Here is a 24,562-nt window from a genome sequence, read left to right as displayed (position 1 = left end):
AATCAATCAATCAACCAACCAACCAACCACACCTACACAATGGGCCACAATAAAAACTTTGAACACCAACATTCATGGCCCTTCCTTGGCTGGCATCACTCAACCCCTGATGAGGGGAAGGCAGCAGGTTCTGGTTCCAAAGGGGAGAGGCTAAGTGGCTTCCGGTGTTGAACCCTTCTAGATCCCCTGCTTCAGGTCTCATATCCTGCTTTACTTTCATCTGTATTCCTTTCCTGTAACAACCTGAAACCACAAGTGTAACAGAGTCCAGCAACTTTGTGTTAGTGAACCTCTGAAGCCTGAAGGCATTTTGGTAATTTTGGTATGAGAAATGAAGGCTATTTTATGAGACTGTGACCTTCAATCCCGCAGTCCGACTTATTCTGAGCACAGCTTCAAATGTGCAAGCAATGGTCCCTCTAGGGACGCCTGTGTCCTTTCGTGAGAAACAGGACTTTGGTAACAGGCTGGACCAGACTTCACTGCTAAAGGCTGGGCAGTCAGTATTTCTAGGGCTTTTCTGTGTTCCAGAACTTAAAAAAGAAAAAGTGTTATCTGAAAAGTCATGCAGTACAACTTCCTATGATATTTCTAATTCACATTTGGGCTGAGATTCAGTTTTTACATCTCTGGCTTTGACCTTTAATCTTATCCTACTATACAATGTTTACAGGAGAATACAGCAATTCCTCTTCACTCTCAACTGACAGACTCAGAAGCCACTGATGTCCATGGTGTTCAGGATATCAGCATTATCATCAACACCACATGAAGGAAAAATAGTTCTTTTGTCTTCTAGAACTACAGTCAAATTTTAGACCACTTGAAATACTTCCTTTTTGTGTGCCTCTGGTCTAAGATACCCACTTAATGGTTTATTCCGGTCTATGTGCTTTATTTTGCTTGATTTTTTAAGAGTTAGGTATTTTTTTCTCTATTTTGATTTAATTTATCTCTATATTTCATGAAAATTATGTGCATGGTTCTAAAAGCCAAATTTACAAAACAATGGGCTGGGATGTAGCTCAGTTGGCATAGTACTTGCCTAGTTGGCTTATATAAAACCCTGGGTTAAAGCCCCAGAGACACATGCCTGTAATGTTAGGACACAGGGGGGAGAGGCAGTAAAATCAGAATATTAAAGTCAAGGTGGCGGAGAGAAAGCTCAGGAGTTATGAGCACACACTGTTCTTGTAGCGAAGACCACAGTTTGAATCCCAGCACCCACAAGGCAGCTTACCACAGCAGTCCCAAGGCTGGCCAAAGGGCACCTGAACATACATATGCACACACACAAAGTGAAAAAATTAAACCTTAAAAAAATTTCAGAGTCATTCTTGGCTATACAGGGAGCTTGAGGGCAGCCTAAGATACAAAAGACCCTGCCTCAGAAACAAAACAAGGGGCTGGAGAGATGGCTCAGTAGTGGTTAAGAGCACTGGGTACTTTTGCAGAGAACTGGAGTTCTATTCCAGCTCTCACACAATCACCGTAACTCCAGTTCCAGGGGATCTGACACCCTCTTCTGGCCCCCCTAAGCATCAGGCATTTATATGTGGTACACAGATATACATGAAGGCAAAACACTCACACATACAAAATAAGAAAAACAGGCATATTTAAAAGTAAAAATTAAAAAATGGAGAGGGGTGCTGTGAAATGCACATTCTAGACATGACCTGGCATCCCAGTCATGAACTCCAAGCAGCTGTGGCCACCGGCACAAGGGTAGGCCAGCCCAAATCTTAGCATAGGTGAGGTAGGTAATCTAGGTACCATACCTCACTGAGGAGCTACAGGAAGCTGACAGCTAGTGGAGAAGGGGGAAGCCCCCAGGGGATAGCCCCAGCCCATATACCCACGGGCAGCACTAACTAGACCTAGTGAGTTATTTGAGAGAGAGAGAGAGAGAGAGAGAAGTTGGGAGAGGGAACATGAGGTGGGTTATGGGGGCGTTGGAAAGGGAAAATTAGAGACAGATATGATTATATTTCATTGTATACATGTATGAAAATCTCAAAAAGAAGAAATAATACAAAGGGGAACAAAACACGAAACGAGATGTAAAGGAAACTCATACTTCTGTTCTTACCCGTGTTCCACTGTGGTGAGCTGTTACTGTAGAAAGGACCCAGCACCAGCACATTTACAGAACAGCTACTGGACGCCGTACTGAAGGATGCCTGACGGACTAGAATTGGGTCTTACGGTTCAATTCTTCTGCTGCTCATATTATTTTACATTTTATCTATTGTGTGCGCAAGTAGAGGTCAGAGGACTACTTGAGGAAATGACTTCTCTCCTTCCACCATGTGGGTCCCTAAGATCAAACTAAGGTTGGCAGGCAAGAAGTCCTTTACCCACTGAGCCATCGCACCCACTCCCTATTATTACATTTGGACAACTCTAGTCTGCATAGAGACTCCAAGGGTAGATGTTGGTTCTGCTGACTAAACCAATGATGATCACAGGATTAACACTGCTATCTGGGCCCAGAGGTATCTCCAGATCTTGGGGCGCCTTGTGAACCAGATCGATGCTATAAACCCATCACACATTCTCTAAACATCCCCAGCGCCCACTGTGCTTATCCCCTAAGTGTTCTTATCTTACACTGGGATTTCCACAGCACCCAAGACTTTGCAACCTCTATGCACATTCTGGCATCTCCAGTCAAGACTTACAGGCTGGTATCATCCTTGTGGCAATCCTCCTGCCTCAGCTTCCTGTTTTGCTTTTTAAGTTTTAAGAAGGCTTTCTCAAGAACTTACCAGCCCATTGGTCCCATCGTCTCTGCTCTGGTTTTCCCACGCTTGGCCTCCTTTAGCAACTCTTCTATGGCTTTCCTGTGGGGAAAAGGGAAGATTTCTGAAAAGCAGCCACTAACGCATTTCTGGAAATCATTATGCATGAACAGAACCTTGCTGGGACCACGATCTAAAAATGACTAATAGTCTCCAATACAACGGAAACAGAAACTCCTCTCTCTCTCTCCCTGTGTGTGTATGCATGCATGTATGTGTGCGTGTGTATGTGTGTGTTGCTGTAGATCAAAGGCCTCACATGCTAGGCAAGCACTCTACCCTAGAGCTACATCTCCAGCCCTGAAAGAAAGAGTGTTTTATGGGGAATAGTGGTGGGGACAAACTGGAAATTGCAATATAAATTATTAAATCATATATCCTTAATAAAGAAATCTGTCTTGTCTCAATTTGAAAAAATAACCAAAAGATGTGAATTGCCAGATGAATGTGTGTGTGCATTCAAAATTTTCATACTAGTAAAAATCGACAATCTGAGGCTATAGTGCAGAGCCAGAGCATAAAGTGCCAAGTGCTAGGTTTGATCCTGAGCACTGTTCTTACACACGCGCGCACACACACACACACACACACACACAACTGTCAAGCCAGGTGTGGTGGAAGGTGGCTGTGAGTTTGGGGCCAGCCCAGCTACAATGAGACTGTGTCTCAGAAAACTAAAACAACAACAGAGACCACGAAACTAAACAAGCCTGTAATGTCAGTTGAGCCAACAACGGCAATCATTTCTGTGCATCATTGAGGGTGTACTCTTCTCCACACATGAAGAAAAAAGGTGAGGGGGCTGGGCATGGTGGCATACATTTTTAATCTCAGCACCAGCTGGTATACATGGGGAGTTCTACATTGGCCTGCATTCACTTTAACCTCAGGAGCAATACTACTATGTCTGCTATGATGGCAGCCTGGCCTCTTCACTAAAGAGAGGACTGCAGTGTCAGAATCATCTCACACCCAAAGTCAAATCAATTCGTTTTGAGATAACTTGGTCTGTTTTTCTTTTAAAAAATTTGAACATTGATTTGTGTGTGCGTGCGCACACATGTGTGCTAGTAACCCAGTAATGATCAGAGGACAACTTGTGGGAGTTGGTTCTCTCCTCCCACCATGTGGGTTCTGGGGATCCAACTCAGAGCAGGTTTGGTAGGCCTTCCTCACTGATCCATCTCACTGGCCCCTCCCCATTCCTTGAGTTAGAATGATGTCAGTCTATGGAGTAGTAAGTATTTAAGGCAACTAACACGAAGAACCAAAAAATAAAGAACAAAGGAAAAAGAGAATTTACAAGAACTCAAGTTGGAGCAGCTATATCTCAAATAGCTCAGAACTACGTTAGCTGACCTGCAGACATCCAGAGCTGAGGGACAGCAAGAACACAGGCTACACACACAGCACTTTCCCTGCTTGTACCTTTGATCAGCTAACTAGAAAGTAAAGGATATGTCACAGGGCAGATGGAAAAACAGGTTCAGATAAAGGATGTGTTCAAACAAGCAAGGCTTAGTGACAAAACACAGGCGTCTTAGGGAAGTGGCAGAAACTGAATCACTCACGCACACTGTGAGGAGCGTGCAGCGAGAGGAGTTTCGCTGTAGCCATTTGCCTTTCTTCCCAGGTGAAGAGGAAGTGGACAATCGCTACATCTTCCAAAAAGGCTGGACAGGGGGAGGGGAACTGGGTGTCCTGGCTCATGACTGGAATCCCAGCACAATTCTAAGGCAAGTACTAGACTGCCTGGGCTACAGAGAGAAGTCCTGTCTTGAACAAACACAAAACCAAGAGCAGATGATTGGATTTCCACAGAACAGCTGCAAACAGCTGCCCACAGCTACTGACAAGCCAGCAGTGAGAGGTTGTTTAGTGATAAGGTTGTACGGATCTGTAGAAACAAGACAGAGTATGGGTTCTTCATGATTTACTGTCTAAAAACAGACAAAGAAATTCAGGATATTTGAACTTAATTTCAGAAAACCATTCAATTATCTGTTAGCAGCCAAGGAGGAAAGTTTACATGTAGGAGGTTTTGAAGATGCGGGGCGGGGGGGGGGAGGGGGGCTCAACTGGAACACTGAGGTAATTTGCAAAGTGAAAAGAATTATTCAGAGATACAAGATGAAGGTCTGGGCATGGTGATATGTGCCTGAGGCCCCAGTATTCAGGAGACTGAGAAAGGAAGTTCCATTCCATGAGTGTGAGGCCAGCTTGGGAAACATAATAAATCTCTGCCTTAAAAACACCTTTAATTCCAGTATTAGGTAGGCAGGGGCAGGCGAATCTCTTTGAGTTTGAGGCTAGCCTGGTCAACAGAGCAAGTTCCAGGACAGGCAGGGCTACACAAAGAAACCTGTCTCAAGAAACCAAAACCAAACTAAAAAAAAAAAAAAAAACCCACAGGAACAAATGAATAAAGCACACACCTGTAATCTCAGAATTTGAGAGGTAGAGGCAGAAGGATCAGGAGTTCAAGGCCATCCTCTGCTATGAGGTCATATATGAGACCCCCAACTCATAATCCCCTAAAATGACCAAAAAATGGAGGCACAAAATAATTTCTGTAAGTTGTATTATATTTAATCATTAGTTGGTAAATACTACAGATTCCAAGGTAAGCCAGGCCTTTCCCTGCAAAGGCTATCAGGGGGTACTGCAAAGGGAGACCGACACACGAGCTCTACAGCTGAATGTAGTGTGCACTTAGGAAAAGGAGCTCACTTTGTAGGCTCTTCCTGCAGCCCTTGCTGCCCTGAGCTCCTTTTGTAAAGCAGGCTGTTCTCAAGAGATCTCCCTGCCTCTGGCTCCTGAGTGCTGGGATAATAGGTATATATGCCACTGTGGCATACTTAGTTTTGAAAATACTTGTGTCATGAATTTGAATGGCGTACTATTGAAACCCTTTCATTTCATGTCCATATAGCCCAAAGAGAAAGAAGAAAAGTACTATTTAATCAATGCAGAAAAACCAAACAGAAATGGAGAGAGGGCTGCTTTGTGTAATGATGATGATTGTCTCAGCTGCCTCACAAGGTGATTAAGAGGTGGGTATTTCATTTGGATCAAACTGTTCTAGATTTCACAGGAAATATGAAGGCAATTTTTTTTTACCTTCCTCGGGTCAGGGGACCCACATCTTACAGCTGAGCTCTCCCTGAGCCTGGTGTGTGTGTGTGTGTGTGTACATATACAGTGGATTCTCAGTTTGATATGAGCGATTTGAATTGGGACATGGTAAAATACAAAATTCACAAGAACTAAAATACCTCAGGAAAAACCTGACTGAACAATGGGGGCAGGACCCAAAAAGACACTTCCCTAAGAAAACATGAGAGCTAGGAAGACAGCTCAGCTGGGAGAGTGTTTGCCAGCAAATATGAGGACTGGAGTTTGGATCCCAGCTCTATGTGAAGAGCCAGGCTGCTTGTGCTGTTTGGGGCAGGTTATGCAACCTTTAGGGATTGCAGCTTGCTGGAGGAAGTATATCACTGAAGGCCCCACTTCTTATTCTCTCTCCCCATTCCCCACTTTCTGTGATCTCTCATCTTTCTGAGTGATGTGGGAGGTGATGTATACTGTGAATATGTTTTATTGCCATTGGTTAATAAAAAAACTGCTTTCTGCTAAAGACTTAACAAAGTAAAGCCAGTCTGAAAGAGATACATAGAGAGAGTAGGTAGAGTCAGTGAGAAGCCATGTAGCCGCCACCAGGGACAGATGCCTCTGCTGGAGCCTGCTGAAACTTTGCTGGTAGGCCATGACCTTGTGGTGATACACAAATTAATGGAAATGGGTTAGTTTAGGATATAAGAGCTAGCTAGCAATGCACTTAAGCTATTGGCCAAGCAGTGTTTTAATTAATATAGTTTCTGAGTAAATATATATTTTTGGTCTGGGCATCCAGGAACAAACACCCACACCTGGGTCTGTCACCATACCTTTTCCACCATTATAGACATTTAACCTTCTTGAACAGGAGCCAAAATAAATTCTTCACAGTACCAGAAAAGTAACCAATACATTCACGCTGAGAAGGTAGCTCTACCCACATGCTCAGTACAGAATTTTTCACAATAGCTAAATTTTGAATGCAATTTGTGCTCATTCAGTGAAAACAGGGGCAAGGAAAACTTGTGTGTGTGACACAGGTACCCACACAAGAATTCTCAGTTTTAAAAGAAGAAGGCATACTGCTATTTGTGACAACACAGGGAAGACGCTGACCAGGAAAATGGGCAAGGCAGCCAGGAGCAAATATTCTGTCATCTTACTTACACTGGAAGCTAAAAATTAAATTCAGAAGCAGAGAGCAAAGTGGTACTAACCAGGGCTGGGGGATGGATGGAGGGAGAAGAGTCTGGGAGATGGCACAGAGGAAGAGTTCAACTGAATCCTTGATCTCAAGAGTTCTCATCATAGATAGAAAAAAACCACATGAAGTAACGTGCAGCTAATCGGCTTGACTGCACCATTCCACAACTCTCCTAGCGCTGCGACCCTTTAACACAGTTCTTCACACTGTGGTGACCCCCAACCATAAAAGTATTTTCACTGCTACTTTATAACTGTAATTTTTCTACTGTTATGAACTGTAATGTAAATATCTGTGTTCTCCAATGGCCTTAGGTGACCCCTGTGAAACAGTCGTGGTCCACAGCTTGAGAACTACCACTTTAAAGCATGGCACACAAAATGTTTTATAATTTTTTATCTTAATAAATTATTTTATATTTTATTTATTTAAAAAAAATAAATGTATTTCATTTATTTATTATTTTAAAACAAATAGAAATAAGCCGGGCGGTGGTGGTGCACGCCTTTAATCCCAGCACTCGGGAGGCAGAGGCAGGTGGATCTCTGGGAGTTCGAGGCCAGCCTGGTCTACAAGAGCTAGTTCTGGGACAGGCACCAAAGCTACAGAGAAACCCTGTCTCGAAAAACCAAAAAAAAAAAAAAAAAACCAAACCCAAAAAACCACTCTTTTCATTCAAGGATACAGATAAAAATGTAAGGGGCCACACAGTTTTGGGTCCATTCTATCTTGATTAAAGGTTAGAAAGTTCTCCTCAAGAACAAATAACAGGATGTTTGTCCAAAGGCTACTGGACAACAGGATGTTTGACTTAGGGCATGGTTACCAGGTGTTTTGAGATGTTAGGAGGTAATTACGCTTGTTTGTTTTTTGTATCATGGAAGTCTTGTGCCCTCCCCTTTTGACTGGGGTACATAAGGACGGTGAGTAATAAACTTGGGGCTTCTGTCACAGTATTCATTGGAAGGCCCCTGATACCTTCTGTCTCTTGTCTATTTCTTCCCTCAATGCACACTCCTCTTCTCAGGAATGAATAGACAAGTCGGCCAGTCCCGACATCAAAACACCATGATGGTGTTTCCTACGTTATGAACTGCATGAGCACAGGACCCCACTGACAGTAATATTACATTTGACATATGAACATACCCACTTTGTCTTAGGCAATTTTTCTTTGGATACTGACCTAATACACATTACTGGGGATGTGATACAAAAATAATAGCAATAGTACCTATGTACTATCTACCACGTGTCTATGCCTAACCCTCAGCTCCTCTGTACCAATCAATAGAGGAGGAAGTAAGAAGAAACAGAGGAGGTTGCAAAACTTACCTAATGTCACAATAGCCAGTAAGCAATGGTACTGTGTGTGATATAAATCCAGGTGGACCGACTCTAGGACCCAGGGAATTAACGCTTTTCTAACAGCTCTTCTGCAAGGTATGGAAAATGTCTGGAACTTAGCCTAGTGAGCTACATAAAGGGATGCTCTTGTGTGTGTGTGTGCACGCGCGTGTGTGTGTGTATGTATAAGCATCAGTGTATAACTTAACCGCCTAAAGTGAAACATGGCAGGGGCTGTATTTATGACAAGAACTGCTTAGTGAAGACAGAGCACTGCGCCCTTCACCCAGATTCTGTATTCTCAGCTCACCGCAGCTCCTCACTTGCAGGTGACTGCTCAGAGTGGGCTGGTACCACACAGATGACTTCTACAGCTAACAGTTTATGTGGGCTGGTTCTCACTACCTCAGCTCTTAAAAGAAACATCTCTCAGTTTACAGGCCACCTGCTTCACCACAGGTACGCTGACCTCATTTTCAAAGTATAAGGATTCTTACAAATATTTATTCCTAAACCTTGATATAGAAAATATCATTAATTTTCACCTCATATTACAAGACCTGAGCAAGCATGCCATGGTATATATGAAGAAAAAACGTCTCTTACTGAAAATAACTGTGAGGTGGTGTGGGGGCTGCTTGGAAACAATAAACTCAAAGTCGAAAAGCACATGAATTATGAAATCCCCAGGGCAGCACATCTGTTTGATAGGCCAACTGTTAGACTGAAAAGTGTATGTATATGCCCCTTTAAAGTACTAGTTGGGAGAAATAAACCCAAAAAGAGGAGGTCAAAATAATTATTGGACTTCTTATTCAATAAAAATATGTGCTTGCTCTTAGAGAAGACAGATGAAAAAATAGTACAGATGGGAAAAAGGATTTATAGTCTTGGAAAATGAACGTGGAAGGGAGCCAATATCCTGCCCCCCCCCCGGCAAAGCTAATAGCTAATATGGCAGCTGCCTGAACCAAGAAGAAGATAGGAAATGTGACTAATGACTGAAAAGCACAGACACAAAATAAAATGCCAGCTCTTACCAAACAGCAGCTCAAAATGCAAACAGGAGAAAGGTACAGAAACTGTGACAAAAAGAACACCACAGTGGACAGTCTCTCTGAGTTTCTACTCCAGCTCCCTTGAACTTGGGCAGAGGTTTGGCGTACTCCCTTGATAAATGAATCAGACATAAGAAAACCACCCCACCGAAATCTGGGTCTATATATCACTCTCCCGACCCTAAAGGAGTTCTGTTCTCCAGAGAGTCCCTACAGACTGTCCTAACTGCTGCAGAGCTCTTGGCTCTTGGCCTTGAAGATGGTAATCAGAGCAGGTCTGATCAGCCCGGGGAGTTGTCCTCCTCAGTGTCAAGGATGTGGCTGGCCTACACTAGAAGACAAGTTGTCCACCCCACAGACCTCGGTCACTGATTCACCCGATGACTGTAAATTATTCCCAGAGCTAAAAGTCCAGGAATGAAAACCAATGAAGATGAGAGAAATATTTAGAACTACAGGCTCCTTTAAAAGTGTTTTTATGATTTAACACATGTAGAAACTAATTAGTCCCTTGAATCTAAGTTTTAAAGGGAAATTGTATACCTATCATTAACTGAACTGAAGGTTTTTTTAAAACTAAAATGTAAAACATTTGTACATCTCAAGTTTGGGCCGGAGAGATGGCTCAGTGGTTAGAGCACTGGCGGCTCTTACAGAGGATCTGGGTTTGGTTCCCAGCATCCACATGGCAGCTCACATCCACATGTGACCAACATGCCCTTCTGGCCTCCACAGGCACCAGGCACACATGTGGTATACTTATATATATGCTGGTAACACTCATCCATACAATAAACAACAAACTGATCTTTAAAAACAAGCCTAGCTAAACACCATGAGAAGAGAGGAGGAAAAGTCCATTCTCTATACCCCTTACTCAGGATTAAATATCTGGCTAGGCCTAACAGTAGAGAGCAGAGCGCGGCTCAGGAGGAAGTAGACGACAAAGAGACACAGAAACCGAGCATGTAGCCCACACCAGGGCAAGGGTGCCTTGTTCTGCCACATGGACTGCCAGGAAGGACCTGGTCTCCTCCTGACCACCAGACACTTCTATCATCCAAATTTTAGGTGTCAAACACTGCTTTGGGAGATTATGTATGATCATCTCCTCTACAAAAGCAGCAGAGATCAACAAAACAGAACACACACACACACACACACACACACACAGACAATCATTTGTACACCAAGAATTAAGTACAAACTCCTACACTACAAATAATTTACTAAAACAACTCAGCAAATTCTTGACTCTTTAAGTTCTGCATTGTCGGGTTTCAAGTCTTATTCAGGTATTAACTGAAATAGAATGAACTTAAGTAGGGAAAGGCAATTCAAAATCCCCTCCCCAATTAAGAAAACATCCTACTTAATATACATACCAGGGCTTAGAGAGAGAACTCCATTCCTATAATATAGTAGGTTGATAGAATCCAGAAAGTAAACACACACACAGGGTGGGGGTGGGGAGGGCATCTAACGGAGAGCAGTGGCCCTCCGAAGGCGACGTTTTTAAAAAAGCTCCAAGTACTGGATTGGGGTGGTTCACTGAACAAGTAGGACAGGACTATATGACTAGAAAGTAAAGTGTACAAACATTTGCCTTCAAACCGAGGGATGCTGCGGGTTCTGATGCAACGCAAACATGCTCTCGTGCACACCTAGCTCAACTGCAGGGCCAGTGGCTCACATCTACAACCCCAGCACCTGAGCGACAGCTTCAAGTCTGTAGCCAACCTGGTTGACATAGTGAGTTTAGGCTGGTCGGGGCTACACAGTGAGTGAGACCCTTTCTTTAATTAAAGCATAAACATTAGAAAGGATACAGAGATAAATAAAAGGAAGGAACTAGCTAACGTGAACAAGCCCAAGGCAGAAGATTCCATTAGAGGTTGTGTCAGCCTTTATGCTTCTGTCCCATCACACATCAGGTGCTAAATGAAGAGCCCACCAGAGTCACACACTCAGTGTTTTTGGCATCAGAAAGCAGCAGTGTAAGAACCAAGACCTAGCATACACTAAGGCAGAACTGCATTATTTAGAGATATCCTGTCTTACAGGATATCAAAAGGCCTCAACACATCTTCTAGCCCTTCATTAATTCCAAGCTTTAAATAGCTGTACACCCTAGAACCATCTTCTCTACTACTGAAACACAAACTGTCCTTAAGACAGAAAGCAGCTGTAGCTGAACTGGATGGAGCCATGCTAGCACAGAGTCTAGGATGGAATTAAAAATAGAACAGGAGCACAACCGAGACCACAGGGGAACTTCTAAGTGGAAGAGCACACTGTCCATTCCGATGGTGTACCGGGGCTTCATCCAGTCATAGACTTTATACTTGCTGACCATTTTCACTGCAGATGCTGGGCCATGTAGCAAACTTCTGTTTGTCCCTATACACACTGTGTTTCAAGGCTCCAAATCTAAGTATTTATAGTTCTCTGTTTAATATAATTTATAATGAAAAGCCCCAGATGAACTAAAACACTCTGGTAAAGACCCATTAAGTAAAAGCGTATGTGTTTTTAAAAATGCGAGGTGAAATTACTCACATGTCAGCATTAGAAGTCAGCTAGCTTAACTTGTCATACAAAGCCAAGGACATTATGGTTTAGAGACATTAACTTTCCTAAGACTAAATAATTATCTGACTTGGGATGGTATTTTGATGTGGATTCCCCCTGTATGCTGTGAATACCACTGGTGAATAAAGAAACTGCCTTGGCCTGTTGATAGGGCAGAGTAGAACTAGGTGGGGAAAACTATACTAAATGCTGGGAGAAAGAAGGCAGAGTGAAGAGAAACCATGTAGCCCCACTGGAGACACACCGCGACTTTACTTGGTAAGCCACAGCCTTGTGGTGAAACACAGATTAATGGAGATGGGTTAATTTAAGATATGAGTTAGCCAGAAATACGCTTAAGCTATTGGCCAACCAGTATTACAAATAATATGGTTTCTATGTGATTATTTCAGGGCTGAGCATCTGGGAACAAACAAGAGGCCTCTCCTCCAATAGTACTTAATCCAAAATTATCAACAGTATACCTCCCACCACCAAGCAAGGATGGCCTGTCAGTCACTCTAGGGGGAAGACAAGAAAGGCTAACCTAATGTGATATTTTAGCACAAGGACTGGCATTAACTGCCCCAGTGTTGTGCCATGGCCATTGTGGGACACTACAAAACACAACCTGCACAGCCAAATTTCTTGCCCAAAAAATTCATACTGAATAGAATTACCCAGTAACTGACCCTAACACACTCCTGATGATTTGGGACGAGGTTTCTATTAGTCTTGAACTGAGGACATACTGGAATTGCCTAATAAAAGGAGACTAGCCACGATACTGGTAAGACAATGAGTCTAGTTTGGAGATTTGATAGCTTTTGTGGCATTCAAGAGCACAGAGCTATGGGGTCTGTTAAATGGGGACATTCTCATAAGCCTCTTAGAACTTCTATGGGGACTAAATATAATCATATATATATAGTTATGCAACAGTAAGGCATTGAATAAATATAAGGTGCTATTTCAAGATTTTTCAAAGTAGATGGTTGTACCTTTGTAAAGAAAAGCACACAAATATTACCTAATACCCATCACATACATACACAGTGATTACAGCATGTCACTTCACGGACTCCCAGAAGAACCCTTGACCTTGTTGTCGCCCCCCCCCCCATTTTAGTGATGAGTCAACTAAGGCTTTGGGGTGGTGGTACTGATATTTCCTAAGTGAACATAGGGGCAAAGATGACTCTAAGCTCAAGTCTCTGACCTTGTACATACAAAAATTTCTTAGTTTTACTCATCCATAAAGATAATTTCCATATTTTTGAAGCTATTCAAGAAGTATTTTGGAAAAATGTAAGTGAAAAAGTTAAAATGAATTTATTTAAAGATGATGCCCATGAAGTTTAATAAGCTGAAAAATTCTATTTTCACAAACCAAGTCCTATGAGTAAAGCCTTTTGTAGGCTCTGAAGCAGACTCTAAGCCATGGTTAACACTTGCTAGCTGTATAACTTAAGTCAGCCTCCTTAACTTTTACATACCTTAGTTTCCTTTCCTATAGGTGGGAAGCTACCAACTCGGAAAGGAGGGTGGAGCTGGTTCCCCCACTTGAGCCGGTCTCACTTTACAGTCAGAGCTGTGTGGAGGTAGGCCATCTGCTTTTGGCTAGAAATAAGCCTCGTTGGCGTTCTCAAGTCTTAGCTTGCTGAGAAGCACACAGCTCGGATAGTCAACCCATTAGAACCAGCCAACAGGAAGGAAACCTGCTTTTGCCTGCCTCAAGTCTGGGCAGCAGACAGGGACACACCCATAGGCTGACAGTTCCTAATCATAAGCCTCTAAAGCCCCCATTTTCACCATCCATTTAAGGACAAAGTATAACCTTCACATGCAGACAGGAACAAAATTGAAACATCAAGCCTGAAAGCTTAGATCACAGAATCTGATACAGAACATAGATCCAACTCATTCACTATGACAAGGAAAATGATGGCTGCACTCCACACCTCATCTTTGAAATAATTGAAACTTCTGTCTCCAATTTCATAGATAAATCATTTTTTGAAGAAAAATTCTACTAGGTATTTTTAGCACTAAGATTTACGCTTAAGTATGCAGAACAGTAAGCAAGCCAGGATCTGAAACCACTTTAAATGAGGAATCTCAGTGATGCATGATCCTTGAACTCTGAGTTCCAATTACAACTTATTCTGGGATCCCAGTTGGTTAGAAACTAACACTTATGTAATGCTGCTCCCAGAAGACACAGGTTATTAAATGAAATTGCAGTGCAGGGCATGAAATACCTCCCTTTGAGTTATTGGTGAGGCAGGCCCCAGAAGTCTCCAAAACAACACAGACTATTACCATTGCCCTTGGCTACCCTCCATAATAACTATGTGGTAAGACCCTATTTGACTGCAGGGCTAGAAAAATCAACCTCAGACCAGCCAAGAAACCTTCCTGCTAGTTGGAAGTGTTGGAAGGTGCTATGCAGGCTGCTGGGGGAGAAGACGTCAGAGACCTTACCCAGCACTGGACCCACATGCAACAATACCATCCTGCCTAGGCAAGATGTGCCTACTGGTGCAGTAGCTGCAGCACTGCGAGAGGGGCACTATCATTTTCTGATTGGATTTGAGGTCTGTTCCACAAGAGGATATTTTGTACCTGGTACTATCATCCTGATCAAAAGCCTACAGCTGGGGAGAACCTGCTAGTATTGTTACTTCACTAAATGGTAATGTTGTCACATTGCTTCTTAATATTTTTGTTTCTAGCTATAGACCTGGGCTGCTCTCATACTTGTAGGAGAGCTTCTCATGTGCAGTGGGCAGCAATCAATGCAGACACATTAATTGATCAACGCACTAACAGACTGAGCGCTCAGCCCTAAATGGGAAATCTTTACCTTCACCACTCCAGTTTCCTGCCCAGGCTCAGGGACTATCTTGAAAAGGGAGGCAGGAAGGATGTAGGAGCCAGAGCTTCTGGGCATGCCATGGCTATTCCTTTCGTGAACTCATAGCAGTTGTGCTTACTCATGCAAAATCAAGCCAGTCAAGATTCTGACATAGCTGGGAGTGGGTGCTCGCCAGGCCTCGTCTCAGTGTGGAACAATTGGCACTTAATAGCTGCTGGGGGAGGGAGAGGCATTCTTTTGTGAGGGTGTCGCCAGTGGTAGGCTAGTGCTCATGCTCCAGTAAATGGACCCACACTCATGCACCAATTAGATAAATTTAGTGGGTTATTTAAAAAACAAAACACAAAGTTGGAAGGGGAACATGTTAGGGGAAACATGGGGAGGACAAGGGCATATATATTCCATGACATACATGTATGAAATTCTCAAGAATAAAGAAAATTATAATTAAATAAATAAATTAATATCTATTGACTAAATGTCCATGCGGATGCTAGTGAGGGCTACAAGAGCCTGTTCTTATTGTAAAGCAAATGTGCCAAGATGGCACAACAGACACCCGTCACAGAGTACCCTACTGGATTCTTGCTTGTCTTTTGTAAGGTTCAAGACTGTATCTAAAAGATGGAATTTCTAAAATTCCATACCACCAAGCAAGGAAAAATTAATACTTGAGTCATCCTACGTAAGTTTGTCATCTAGTTTTATTTATTATTTTTTACAATATTATCGTCTGTGAGTCCTACAGCTCTGAGACCAGACTGTGCATATATGAAGTAGAAAAGGCACTCACAAATCCAAGTGTGCTTCCACATCAGCTCTCATTAACATGAGAGGAACTCATTTGCCTTAGCACTGCAAATCTAGAGACTGGACCTCTCGGTGTTCTATTTGTTTGTTTGTTTTGAGACAGGGTTCTCTGTGGAACAGCCCTAGCTGTCCTGGAACTAGTCCTTGTAGACCAGGCTGGCCTCGAACTCACAGAGATCTGCCTGCCTCTGCCTCCCAAGACTGGACTTCTTAGAGATGATAAACGTATCTAATTCTCCTCAGCTCAGGCTAAACTCACCTAGCTGCATGTGGTAGACTATGGAGCTACAGATATGTGGCCATAAACTGACCCAACAGTTATTCTAACATTTGAAATTCAAGTTCATCTTATCAAGCATCCACTATGGGCCAGGCACAATTCCAGGGGCTGTGGATAAGTATCATTCAGACAAAAGTCTCTGTACTCACAGAATTTATACTATAGTGTGCACCAGATTTGGGGGGGGGGTGTAGAGAGGAAACGGACAATAAACATATGTAAATTATATATATAGTTATATATGTCCGTATATACGTACACACACATATATTTAAGGCAATAAGATTATAGAAGGAAAAACCTTCAGGGAAGGGTTTGGGGAAAGGGCTTGCAATCAAGAGTTAGAAGAAACGATAGCTGTCGTTCACCTGCGTATTACTCTAGCACTTCCTGCACATAGGTATGATTCATTGACAAACTCATGCTTTCATCTTTCTGAGTTCACAAGTGTCAGCTGATGCATATGCAAAATCAGGTCATTATGAGTTCTCAGCTCTCTTTGGGCTCCATTCTTTTCCTGTGTAGAACTGACAATCGCTATGCACACCTTCCTTCATTCCCTGCAAACAAGGATACTCTTAGCCTCCATAGAGTTCATAGTTAGAGCCAGTCAGTAAACAAGGCCATCCCAGCTTAGTGAATGACAAGTGCTATGAAGGAACACTTCTATTTTTTTTTTTTTTTTTGGTTTCTCTATGGCTTTGGGGGAAGGAACACTTCTAAAGAATGGTGGCCAAAGCAAGGCATGTTTTTGAGGGTATAAGATTGTTTCAGAGGGGACTCTAACAGGCTGCCTACAAGGTGGTCCCGAGGCTTCCACTACCCAATGTTCCCTTCTGGAGTATGACCACACTGATTGGCATTTAACGTCAGGACTGGTGAGATATCACTTCTGAGATTAGGGTATACAGAGATTTATATTGCTGTGATGAAACACCCATGACCAAAATCAACTTGGGGAGGAGGAAAGGGTTATTTCATTTCACTCACACTGTTATATCACAGTTCATCATGGAAAACAGAGTAGGAACCTGCAGGCAGGAGCTGATGGAGAGATCATGGAGGAATGCTGCTTACTGGTTTGCTCCTCACGACATGGCTCAGCCTGCTTTCTTTTCTTTCTTTCTTTCTTCCTTTCATTTTCTTTTTTCTATTTTTTTGTTTTGTTTTGTTTTAAAACAGAGTCTCACTATGTAGCTCTGGTTGTCTTGGAACTCACTATGTAGACCAGGTTGGCCTTGAACTCATAGAGATCTGCTTGCTCCCACCTCTTGAGTGCTGGGATTAAAGATGTACATCTCTACCATCCAGCTAGCCAGCTTGCTTATAGTACCCAGAACCACCAGGCCAGGAGTGGCACCACCCACTATTGGATGGGTCCTCTAATACTTCACAGTCTGATCCTATGAAGGCAATTCTCAATTGTGATTCCTTCCTCTTAGATGACTATAGCTTGTGCCAAGTTCATAGAAAACTAGCCAGGACAATGATTAATGGTACAGTTACAATGACAGATACACCCATAGATAACAAGACACAGCCTGTGGACATCATTATTTAACCACCATTAACTGGCTTGACAATACAACAACAGATGACATCTGAGAGTGTGTATCCACTAGGAATTGTGTATTTTAATTAATTTATTCTTTATAATAAACCTACTGAGTGTTATTATTCACGCAGTTTACAGATAAGGAAACTAGAGGTTCAGAAAAGCCTAGTCACTAACCCATATTCACAAGCTAGGAAGTGGTAGAACCACCAGGCCTTCTTACCTCAGAGTTCTCACTCTTGACCATTATATAATACTGTCCTGAAAAAGAGGGCTCTACAGAACAGACTCTTCTGCCCTTGAGAAGGGAAAGAAACTCAAGTCCACATAGCTAAGCAAACTGGTTTATCTCTTCCTCCTTAGATATTCTAGGCAATTTGATTTTCTCATGAGCTCTTTATATAGATTGTAGGCCTTTCTTTTTTCCTTTCTTTCTTTCATCCTTCCATCTTCCTTTCTTTCTCTCTCTCTTTGTTGTGGAATATTAGTTGAAGATGTGATATATTTATTTATACTGTGGAACATTTAATCTGTTCAATGATGCAAAGATGTGTTGAGTTTTTTTATAAGGCATTTGGTTAACTCTGTGAAGCTGTGTTAACTTTGCCTGCCTAAAACACCTGATGGTCTAATAAAGCGCTGAATGGCCAATAGCAAGGCAGGAGCAAGGATAGGCGGGGCTGGCAGGCAGAGAGAATAAATAGGAAGAGAAGAGTGGAAAGGAGAAAAGAAAAGTGGGAAGGAAAAAGTGAGAAAAAGGAGAGAAGACAGCAGGGGCCAGTCACCCAGCTATTAAGCAAGCCATAGAGTAAGAAGTAAAGAAAGGTATAAAGAATAGAGAAAGATAAAAGCCCAAAGTGAAAAGATAGATGGGATAATTTAAGAAAAGCTGGCTAGAAACCAGCCAAGCGAAGGCCAGACATTCATAAGTAAGAATAAGTCTGTGTGTTTGATTATTTGGGAGATGGGTGGCAAGGCCCCCAAAGAGTAAGAGTAAAAACAAACATAAACCAACCATCTTCCTTCTTTCCTTTCTTTTGAGACGGGGTCTTTCTATGTAGACCTAGTTGGTCTGGAACTTGTTCTGTAAACCAGGCTGGCCTCAAATTAAAAGATTTCTGCCTGCCTCTGCTTCCCAAGAGAGAGCTGGGGTTAAAGTGCATACAGAATGCCCAGCTGGAGCTTTCCTTTGATGCAGGTAGAAAAGGTTATTTACTGGAAACAGGAGTTATTGTCTAAGGCATACATATGGTTATGCAGTTTATGATCACTGGCCTAGATCGAGGCCTGGCTTCCGACCAGCACTCCAGATACCTGGCACTGTACCAGGTGCCCATCTGCTACAGACCTTTTATTGCTTTGCGTGTTCACCTTTAAGTGTGGGAAAGACTTCGAATGCTCCAGCAGAGTCTTAATTTCTTTTTGAAGAGGAAAATCCCAACCCACCTATTTTTGATTGTTATGTATATTCTATTAATAGGGATGCTATTTCAGAATGGCTTATTTAGAAAAGTTTTAACAAACTGGGAATGTATCATACTTCTTTCCAGTGCTCCCTGGGGCTAAAAGAGTCACAGAAACTACTGAGTTTTCGTTTGTTCCAAAAATCTTCACTCAAGAAGACACATAAACCAATCAATTTGCTCAGCATGCCTAATAATATTATAATAATCAATTAATCACTAATATTGACTGACCGCATGCATTTATTGCCTCTCCGGGCCATTAGAAACTAAGCTGCATGCAGGTCAACTTGTTTCCTGCTGCATCCCTGCATCCCTGTGCTCAATAGTTATTTAACAAATGAATGAAATGATTTTATATTCTGAAGACAAGGTGAGCCAGGCTGGCCTCAAATCCTCCATCCTTCTGCCTCAGCTTCTTAAGGGCTGGAACTAGCTTTGTGTACCACCATGCCCAGCTGGACTGTTTCCTTCGAAGACAACCACATGGTGTCAACAGGCAACAGCAAGGCTCCTCTCTCTTTCTACCCCCAAGTGTTACACCCAGAAGCCCTGGATTCACATCGTCTTTAAAAGATGCCAATTGTTCTGACATGGTTGCCAGGGAGATGGATTTAGTGCAGTTGACTCTTTAACTCCAATTAGTAGGATACACCAGGGGAGAGGTTAATCTTGCCTTACTGGTTTTTGGTTGTGAGAGAATGGCTGGAAAACCTCAATAGTAAGTGAACCCCAGAAGTTTGGGTTCACCTCCAACCTTTCTCTCTGTATCTTTACCATGATATAGGATCTCTCTAAGTTTCTTCTCTAGAAATTTCTTGTATCCAATGTTATCAAGTCTCCAGTCCTACATCTATGTTGGTAGTCCATCACACCTGCACTATGATATGGTCTGAACTCAATGCTGGCTCAACTGTTCTCTGACACTCACAAATTCTGCACACAGATATGGGATGAAAACCCATCATTTATGGAATATATTGACTCAAGACTCATTATAGCCCGCTTAGCTTTGGTGGGGGTGATCAAACTCTGGACCTACATAGGCTAGGGCAGGAATTCTACCACAAAGCTGCAAGTGATGCATCTCATTTACTTGTTTTGAACATGGTCTCAACAAGCTGTTCAGGCTGAGCTTTGAACTTACTCTGTAGTCCAGGCTGTCAATGAACTTGAGGCCCTCCTACTTCAGTACTACTTCCATGCAGCTGAGATTATAGGCATGAGAGAGTGCGCCCAGCTAACAGCTGCTTTATACTGCGAAGAGGAAAGCCATACATCTTTGAATGTTGGTATTTCTTTCACAGTCCACTAGCTTCAGTACTGCAAGAGTTCCTAGAAAGCAGACTATGCCTACCTTCTTTGCTTTCCTCAGCACCTAGGATAGATTGCAGCTGTCAGAGCAGGATGGTGCCCTGGAAACAGCGATTGCCTCAAGCCTGCCTTATCTGTTCCATTCTATGTTCCGAACTTACCTATGCAACACCACACATTAGCACAAAGTCTTCTTTTTCATACATACAACTCATCTGCCCTGCCCCAAATCATAGAAGCTTTGTTCGATTGACTCATTAACACTCTCGTGTCCATCATTTTTCAGGGTGGGGCTAACAGGTGCATACTTGCTGGTAGACAGTGTGAGGTTCAGTGTGGGCTGCGTGTGATAAGCATTCCATCCTTGAAGTAAAAAGACCTACACAGCAATTGTACCACAGTATCTTATAAAATCTAAAAGAAATACAATATTAAGATTTGGCCTGAAAAGGGAAAGATCTGGAATCTTTGAAAACAAGCTGATGGATCTGGTGGCATCTCTTAGGGGCTCTAACTGAAGGATGTTTCAAAGAGCACCTGAATTTATAACCAAAACATGACTTTTGTCTAAGACATGGAAGACTAAAATCTTTTTAAAAAAATATATTTGTATTAGCTGAGTATGATGGCATCACAACCTTTAATCCCAGCACTCAGAAGGCTGAGGCAGGTGGAGCTTTGTGAATCTGAGGCCAGCCTGGTCTACATAATGAGTTCCAAGACAGCCAGGGCTACATAGACAGACTTTGTCTCAACCCCCACCCCCAAATATTTTTAACTAAATTTTTTTTCAAATATATTTTGATTATGCTTTCCTTCTCCTGGAGACTACAATCTTAATAAATGAATTGAAAAGGGTGGTTAATCATGGGTCAAAGAATTTTATGTACTTTCCTATCTCTTGAAGTGCAGAATGTTCTGGGTCACAACTAAATGGATCACTTTTTATGTAGACACTTTTCCTTCTCTACAGAGATACTGCACAAACCTGTATTACGTCAATTAGGGCACTTAGATGTTACTGCTATATGTAATTTAGGACTAGTTTGTAAAGTGCTTTGAAAATGGCAAGCGCTAAGCCAAATACTCAGAATTATTAGATATTAAAAGCCTTTGGCATGTAGGCATATTATTTAATGATTGGCTCTTTAGAGGGCACAGGATTTTACAGCTGAACACAACTTCTGATCTTGAATCATTAACACTGCAGTGGTTTGAGTGCAATGTTATTAGAGAGTAAGATAGTGAGGTTTTTATCCCCCCCCCCCCATTTATATAAATGATTCAAATCCAAGTCGGTCTCCCACATTCTTCTTCCTGTCCTTTCTTTCCCGGCCGTGGCCTTGAACTCATTCTGTAGACCTCAAACTCAGGTATTAAAGGTGTGCACAATCACACCCAGCTCCGGCTTAACCCTCCTTCAATTCCTACTGACTCCAGGTAACAATTTCTTCCACACATGCAGGGGGAGGGGGCGGGGGGGGGGTACAAGCTCCTGATTACCCTCTTTTCTCCCTTCACCCATCTGCCTTCAAAAGATATTTCGTTTCATGTGAACCCGTTTATGGCCACCCTAAACAGATTCCGACTGCATGCCCAGGACTGGTGGTAATTAATCCTTTACTGCAACGATACTGTGAGATGTGGTGCTCACTAGTGGAACACTTTCTGTGTACTAATTGGGCTCCCTCCCCCCCTTTTTTCTTTTTGGTTGTTCAAGACAGGGCTTCTCAACAGCCCTGGCTATCCTGGTACTCACTCTGTAGACCAGGCTGACCTCAAACTCAGAGATCTACCCATCTTTGCCTCCCAAGTGCTGAGATTAAACCAACACCGTCCAGCCTAATGGGCTTTCTTACATCTTCCAAGATTCCTTACTTTTTGAGATTGGTTTTCTAGAATCTTTGCCACCCTAGATATTCTTTATCTTTATACCCTGACTCCAAACTTTCATCACCCTGCTGCCACCTAAACACCCCCTTCTAATGGTTGTGTGCATTTTATCTGTGGAAAACAAACCAAGCCATTCCTCAGCAAAGTCCTCTCCTCAGATCCCAAAAGAATGCTGCTACCCACAGCCTAGTGACCTTGGTGCTAACTCCAACAGACACTGCCCCCCACCCCCGTTGCTCAGCTGACTTACTCAATCACTTCCCCTGGCTTCCACGGCTCCACTTTCCACAGAATTTGCCATCTCATCAGTTACTCCTTTCTCCACACTTCACCACTGAGGTTGTCCAAGGCTTGGTTCTTAGGCCTGAAAGACTTTGGGGCACCTTAGCATTACTGCACGCCCCCCCCCCCCCCCACCTTCCTGGGAACCAGGACGCCGGTAACCAACCACACATGCACTGGAGCTTTGAGTACTTTCCATCCCCTTTGTAGTCTTTCTACAATACACCCAGACTCTGGAACTAGGATGAGACAACCTGCAGATAACCTGCAAGTGTTCCTCCTTGTTCAACCAACCCCGCAACCGCCATAGCATTGATCAGTTAGAGTTAGCTGACCGTTAAATGAACTAGTCAAAATAGTTGACGAATGATTTCTGGACTCTCCCTTTTGATTCTGTACTACCCCCTCCCTGATTTTGTGGGTTTTTTTTCCTTTAAAAGAGCCTGTAATAGACAAAGCAGGGGTCCTTCTCCTCTTGAGGCTGAGGGACCTCTGCCACGGCAGCAGAATAAAAATTCTTCTTGCTATTGCATCAGCTGTGCTGAGAGTGTCTCTTGGGGCGACCTCCTCCTTGGTGGGGCTTTAGGGCCCAACAGGACCCGCCTTTGTCACTCTGCAGCCTTTGTTGACTTACAACTTTATGATTAGGACTCACAAAGTTTATTTTTAGCTTAGATCTCTTCCGTGGCCCTCAACTCATGCCTACAATAATCACAACAAAACATCGGACTTCTTTTAAGCTCCTGGTAGTAATTGGCCCCAGGCCTAGGTGGAAGATGGAGTCATGTTTGTGTGACTTCTACATCCCGGTTCCTGAGGACTTCACCCTTGTCTGCATTGTTAGCTTAACACTGTTCTGGGCCACTTTGACTCTTCCAGATTCTACCTGCTTCTAGTCTGATTTTGCTACATCTACCCCATCATCCCACACTGTAATCAAAGCAACATATCACTTCAGCTCCCCACCACCCAAACCCAGAAAACGGAGTCTTCTTCTGGCCTGCTACAAACACTAAAACATGCAAATCTTTCAATTCTGCAGTCTTTAGGACCAGTTCACATTGTCCCCCAAGCACGCATTTGCTCTCCCCGCTACATAGCTACTTCCTTCTCTATAGCTCTGGACAACCTTCTCTTTCTGCCCAAAGCAGTTCCCTACTTGACCCTGAATTTGCTACCTTCAGAGAATTTAGACTTAAAAGTTCCTATTGTCAAACTAGGTGTGATAGGACACACCTTTAATCCCAGCACTTAGGAGCAGAAGCAGGTGGATCTCTGCGTTTGAGGCCAGCCTGGTCTAGACAGTGAGTTCTAAGACAATCAGGGACATACATAGAAACCTTGCCTTGAAAAACAAAGTTCTTACTGTTATCTGCTCTCAAGGCCTGGTACAATGCAGACACTCAAGAGAGTACAAAACTATCTTTTAAAAAAGTGGGCCAAGTGTGGGGAAATAGAGGCTCTTGGCAGGGTAGAAGGTCAAATTTAACTAAAAGTTTCCATATCTTAAGTATATTGGTGATGTTTTTCTGAGGCAAGCTTTCGTTATGCATATTTAGTCTGGTCTTCAATTTGCAGTTCTCCCACTTCAATTTCTTCAATGCTAAGATTAGGTGTGCACCATCATCCCCAGCAATGAAGTTTTGACTGAAGACCCCAAAGCACAATGCTCTAGAAAATGGGGTAACTGGGCTCAAGGGCTCCAGATATGTAGGGTGAAGTCATACTTGGATAGGATACTTACAAGACAGGACTGAAGAGAAAAATGGGATGATTCTTGGATGTGATATACTTTGCTAATATTTTAAGTTTCCAAAATGTCATTTCTTCCATACAGGTCTCCTCCAAGTTCTGACTTTCTATCAATAGTTATCTCTTCTATGTAACCCTGAGCTCTATTTGCACAACCACCTAAGGACTGGTAATCCCAGTTTTTCCAATAATTAAAATTGGGGCAAGAGTAGACAGCTCAGTTGGCAAAAGACT

The 24,562-nt window shown here is 42.8% G+C and overlaps 1 protein-coding gene across 1 annotated transcript in view; it reads right to left on the bottom strand.

The window, feature by feature from the left end:
- The window catches only part of LOC121464788 (protein POLR1D-like), a 34,845-nt gene that overhangs the window by 7,767 nt on the left and 2,516 nt on the right, over positions 1-24,562 (bottom strand). Inside the window, exon 2 of the mRNA XM_041677888.1 lies at positions 2,772-2,846. Coding sequence (XP_041533822.1) covers positions 2,772-2,846 — 75 coding nt within the window. The remainder of the gene's footprint in view (positions 1-2,771; positions 2,847-24,562) is intronic.

This window comes from Microtus oregoni, unplaced genomic scaffold, assembly GCF_018167655.1.
Source record: "Microtus oregoni isolate MIOR12 unplaced genomic scaffold, Mior012 000029F_ref0000214, whole genome shotgun sequence".
Lineage (NCBI taxonomy): Eukaryota > Metazoa > Chordata > Mammalia > Rodentia > Cricetidae > Microtus > Microtus oregoni.
The sequence above is the reverse complement of the archived record's forward strand: the minus strand, read 5'-3'. Positions and strand labels throughout refer to the sequence as shown.